The sequence below is a fragment of the Phaseolus vulgaris genome, chromosome 8 (genome assembly GCF_000499845.2).
Source record: "Phaseolus vulgaris cultivar G19833 chromosome 8, P. vulgaris v2.0, whole genome shotgun sequence".
Taxonomy (NCBI): Eukaryota; Viridiplantae; Streptophyta; class Magnoliopsida; order Fabales; family Fabaceae; genus Phaseolus; species Phaseolus vulgaris.
The window spans coordinates 51,118,164-51,123,252 of NC_023752.2; the positions used below are offsets into that span (position 1 = coordinate 51,118,164).

Below are 5,089 nucleotides of genomic sequence, written 5' to 3' on the forward strand. Positions count from 1 at the left end.
TGTGATAAAATCTGAATTTGTGCGAAAGTTTTAAAAGCTCAATTCACCCTCCCTCTTGAACTTTGACACTATTGAACCCAATAATTGGTATCAAGAGCTAAGACTTGTATTTTAATCAAGTTTGTTTGCAATAATGTCTGAGTTTAAAGTGTTTTTTGCTAAGGGATCGTCTATCAATAGACCCCCTATGTTCAATGGGATGAATTATGCTTTTTGGAAAATTAGAATGAAAATTTTCATGGAATCTATTGACTCGTTTATTTGGGAGGTTGTGGTCCATGGACCCTATGTGCCAATGTAGGTTGTCAAGGATGAAGAAGTGACAAAGCCAAGATCTGAATGGAGTGAGAGTGAAAAGAAGAAGGCTCAATATGATCTTGTAGCTAAGAACATTATAACTTCATCATTAACAATGGATGAGTTCTTCAGAACATCTCAATGCAGTTCAGCTAAGGAGATGTGGGAGGTCTTGGAAGTTACTCATGAAGGCACTGAGGATGTGAAGAAATCAAGAAAACATTCTCTCAACCAAGAGTATGAATTGTTTAGAATGCAACCCGAAGAGAGCATTGCTGATGTGCAGAAAAGGTTCACCCACATTGTGAATCATCTTACAGGATTGGGAAAAGTATTTGACAAAGAGGAACTTAACATAAAAGTGTTGAAGTGCCTCGACAGAAGCTGGCAACCCAAAGTGACTGCCATATCAGAAAGCCGTGATCTGTCAAAGCTGTCCACTGCTGCACTATTTGGGAAATTAATGGAGCATGTGCTGGAGCTCAAAAGACTCAAAGAGCAAGAAACAGTGGAAAGGAAACCCAAGGGACTTGCACTGAAACCAAGTGCATAAAGTGACATCAATGAGGAGAAAGAAGATGCTGAACATGATGAAACAATCAGCCTACTCTCAAAGAGGTCCAGCAGATTCCTGAAGAAGAAAAGTAGAGATAGGAACCAACAGAAAAGAAGGTATCCTAAACCGAATGAATCAAATTCCTCTAACTAACTTGCTTTGGTTGTGGTAAAATAGGGCACATCAAGATGGATTTTCCATACAATCAATCAAAGGACAAATCAGCCAGCAAGAAAGTTGAAAGAAGCAAGGGAAGAAGAGCTTACATTTCTTGGGAAGATAATGAAGTATCTTCAACTAGTAGCTCTTCAACTGAGAGTGAGAAAACCAATATGTGCTTCATGGTGAAAGATGAAGGATCAATTTCTGATTCAGTAAGTGAATTCTCTATGGAATCTGATAACTATGATCAATTGCTTGCTACTTTCAAAGAAACACATGATGAGGCAAATATATTTGCTGTAATATGCAGTAAGTTGCAAAAGGTAAATAATGTGCTTGCACCTAAAGTAAAAACACTTGAGGAAGAACTGCATAAGGCTAAAACTGATCTTGTAAGTCTTGAACTAACATGTTTGCATGCCTCTATTAAAACCTGTGAAAACTGTAAAAAAATTGGAAAAACAAGTGGAATATTTGCTAAAAACCCTATCCAATTTCACTAAGGGAAGAGAGAATCTTGAGTCTCTCCGTGGTTCACAGAATGTTGTTTTTAACAAGAATGGTATTGGTTATAACCCTGGAAATGTAACCAATGTTAAAAAGCTTTCAAGTTTCTTTGTTCCAGCAAAATCAGGTTTCTTAGCTTTTAACAGTGGCAAAAAGGCATCTCATGTTACCTGCTTTTATTGTATGAAATCTGGTCATACCTCTAGGTCATTCATTGCTAGAAAATATCTTGTTCCTAAAAACTTAGCCAAATGGCTACCAAAGGAAATGTTTTAATCTTTGTTGGACCCTAAACTGAAAAGGGTACCATTTGTATCATTTTTGCTCTATTTTGCAAAAAGGCAGCAAGAGGAATCAATGGTATTTGGACAACGGATGTTCAAAACATATGACTGGTGATCTGACAAAATTTATCAACTTGAAGCTCAAGGCAGAGGGACATGTAACCTATGGGGACAATAACCGTGGAAGAATTCTGGGCATGAAAATGATGATGAATCTTGCAGCTCAAGTGAGGTAAGTTCATGTGCTTCTTTAAATGAACAAAATTACAGTGAATTACTTGAAGCTTTTCAAGAAACACATGATGAAGCTAATAGATTGGTTCTTTCAAACAACCGATTGAAAGATCTTAACAATTGGCTTGAAAAGAGAGTTAAATCACTTGAAGAAGATCTGGAAAAAGCAAAAAGTGATTTTGAAAAATTGGAAAACCATTTCAAAAATGCTTCTTGCAAGTCTGATACTCCCATTTGCGAAAATTGTAAAAATCTTGAGAAAAAGGTTCACTATCTTGTTGAAACTGTGGACAAGCTTTCAAAGGAGAAATCTAACTTTGAGAATGTCTTGGCATCTCAAAGCTGTGTTTTTGGAAAGGCTGGTTTAGGCTTTAATCCACATAACAAGCAAGATAAGTTTTCAAAAAGTTTTTCAAGAAAATCAGAAAAACAACCGATTGTTAAGACGAAACAACCGGTTGTTACATGCTTTTACTGCATGAAGAAAGGCCACTCTGTTAGGTTCTGTAAAATAAGGAAATATTCTATTCCAAGAGGTTTTATTCCTAAGAGATGTGAAGTTTCTAACTTCAAAGAAAAGTCAAACGGACCCAAATTTGTAAGGGGACCAAATCTTGCTGCTTGAAATCTTTTATGCAGGAAATCTAAAAAAAAAAGAGGGACTGAGTCATCTGATCAAATTCTTGAAGAAAAAGACAGTCATTGAAGCTGAATCAATGTTATGCAAAGGACCTCAACAGTGAAAAGAGACTTCTTGATCATAAAGTACATGACTCATTGAAGAATTAAAATGAGGATAAGACTTTCCTTTATTTGTTTTTAATTTCTGTTTCAAAGTTCTTTCTCATGGTTAAACAATCTTTTTATATTGATCAATGTCGTCTGCTTTGAAATCCTTCTGCTCATGGTTAAAATTCAAAAACAGTTTTAAACTGCTGTAGAAAAACAATCGATTGTTTTTCGAAACAACCGATTGTTTTGGGTCTGACAGCACTACGAAGAAATTGTTTTAATTTGCTATTTTAAATTTCTATCCGTTGCATATCAATTCAAAGAGAGAATCTTGGTCAAAGAATTTGTGCTGAAAGCTAATTATGTCCAGAGAGAAGTTACAACAGTCATAAAGGAAAATATTCCAAAATCTTGGAAACTCAAGAGCCTTAATGACTAGTCAAAGATCACATGTGAAGACCATGTGATTCTCAGCTTTTTCTGACGTTTTTTGTGCAGAGCAGAGTCAAGTCCTCTCTCTCTGAAAATCAGGTACCCACTGAATAAAAATTGAACCGACCAGGTAGTCGGGAGTGATGACGTGGCAGCAAGCGATAATATAGGCGTGTCGAACGGAACACCTGGCTGACAGAAGGGAAGGACATCGGGAAGTCTGTGTAGTCGCCAATCGTTAAGTTGGCGTGCTCCGATCTCTAGCATATCTAAACCGGCGGTCTCCAGGCTTGTGTCGTAGTCGCCGTGTGTGAGCTTAGGAGATCAAGTGGTCAGAGATCGCCGAGAGGGGGACATCGCCGAAAGATCAGGAAAACTTGTTCAAGGCTTTCGAAGGGCACGAGTACGAAGGATGAAGTTATCAGATGATCACTCCCTAGCCAGAGGTTGAGGCAAGGGAACAGTTTACCAGAACATGCACGATGAGCAAGTAATGCAGATCGTGATAGCGGCAGGCGAGACCACAGAGAAGGTCTGCATGGTGACACCCCGTGCTCGCCACTAGAAGAAGATCGCGCTCCAAGGCAGCTATGCACCGAGTTGCTCCCCGCCTGAGTAACTTAGTCGAGCAGCCTGGAAAGTAGAAGTGACGCTCAAGTAGAGGACGCTCCAGATGATGACACGTGTACAGCTGGATGCAAGCCGCGTGTCCAGAGGTGTAACCGTCAGGAGAGAGAAAATGCACAGGTATATAAGGAACTCTTAACAGATTCTGAGGTACGCGCGTTTAGAACACTTCTTTACGCTTTGAGAACACTTGAGTACGCTGAGAGGGATTTTGCACGGTTCCTTGAGTTTTAGCTTTTCTCTCTTAGAGTTTTGGTGATTCCGTCACTGACTTGAGCGTCGGAGCGCGTTCGGCCGCAGCGGCGCTACTCTGTCTTTTTCAGGTTCTTGAGGAGAATCAAGGTGTGAAGGACGGAAGCTAGCGTGGTGCAAAGCCGATCCAGAGGAAGATACCTTTGACGTGGCAAGACTCTTGCGTTTTGTTCAACCGGCAGGATCAAAAATTGAATGCTAATTGATTCTTTTTCTGCTATAAAATCTGGTGCAGCTGATCTCTTCCACAAGAACAACCAATTGCAACATCTCTTGCAACATCTCTTGCAAAAATCTGTGAAGTGAGTTCTTCTCTTTTTTCTACTCTGCCATCATGAAATCAACTCCTCCCACCTCAAAAAGAGTCAAAACCAGGGCTGTAAGGTTTGGAGGAAGGCTAGAAGGTTGGTTTTCTGGAGACAATGATCTTATTGAGAAGTATAGGTATGAAACAAGTATCAAGAAGATAAACAACCCCAAGGTTGTATGCTTTGATTGGCTGAAAATTCAAAAGCTTGATAATGTGAGAAGGCTGCTCAAGGATCAATCTCTCAGAAAGTTCCTGGAGATGAAGGGAAACATATATCCAGATTTGGTGAGGGTGTTCTACACAAACCTAAAGTTTGAGGGAAACAATCTAGTTTCTCATGTGAAGGGTGTAGAAATGGAGATAACTCATGAAGTATGGACTGCTGTTGCTGGTCTCAAGTTCTCTGGTCTTAGAATCAACAAGGGAAACCTTGGAGTGGTGGAGGATTTTAACAAAATCCAATTCTACAAGAGTTGCTTGAAGAATCAACATGCTCAAGTAACTACATGCTCGGTTGGAGGTTTGAAGCTTGATGAGAGATTGCTTGGTCTCATTGTAACTTGGATTCTAACTCCAAGGGGGAGTAATCATTCTGTTCTAACTAAAGAAGATCTGGTATATATCTTCTGCATCACCAAGAAAATCAAAATCAATTGGATCCACATCATCAAAGAGCACATGCAAAAAGCCATGAGG

At 39.4% G+C, this 5,089-nt stretch overlaps 1 protein-coding gene across 1 annotated transcript; it reads left to right on the plus strand.

The window, feature by feature from the left end:
* The first annotated feature begins 1,041 nt into the window (after positions 1-1,041).
* LOC137825321 (uncharacterized) lies at positions 1,042-2,042 on the plus strand. Its single transcript, XM_068630994.1, has 3 exons — positions 1,042-1,407; positions 1,520-1,649; positions 1,864-2,042. The coding sequence occupies exons 1-3, from the start codon at positions 1,042-1,044 to the stop codon at positions 2,040-2,042; spliced, it is 675 nt and encodes a 224-aa protein (XP_068487095.1).
* The last annotated feature ends 3,047 nt before the right edge of the window (positions 2,043-5,089 follow it).

Excerpts from the sequence above, each read along its gene's own strand:
- LOC137825321 (XM_068630994.1), top strand. The coding sequence starts at position 1,042 with ATGGATTTTCCATACAATCAATCAAAGGACAAATCAGCCAGCAAGAAA. Across the intron at positions 1,408-1,519 it reads ATAAGGCTAAAACTGATCTT|GGAAGAGAGAATCTTGAGTC; the intron begins GTAAGTCTTGAA and ends AATTTCACTAAG. Across the intron at positions 1,650-1,863 it reads CTTTGTTCCAGCAAAATCAG|GCAGCAAGAGGAATCAATGG; the intron begins GTTTCTTAGCTT and ends TTTTGCAAAAAG.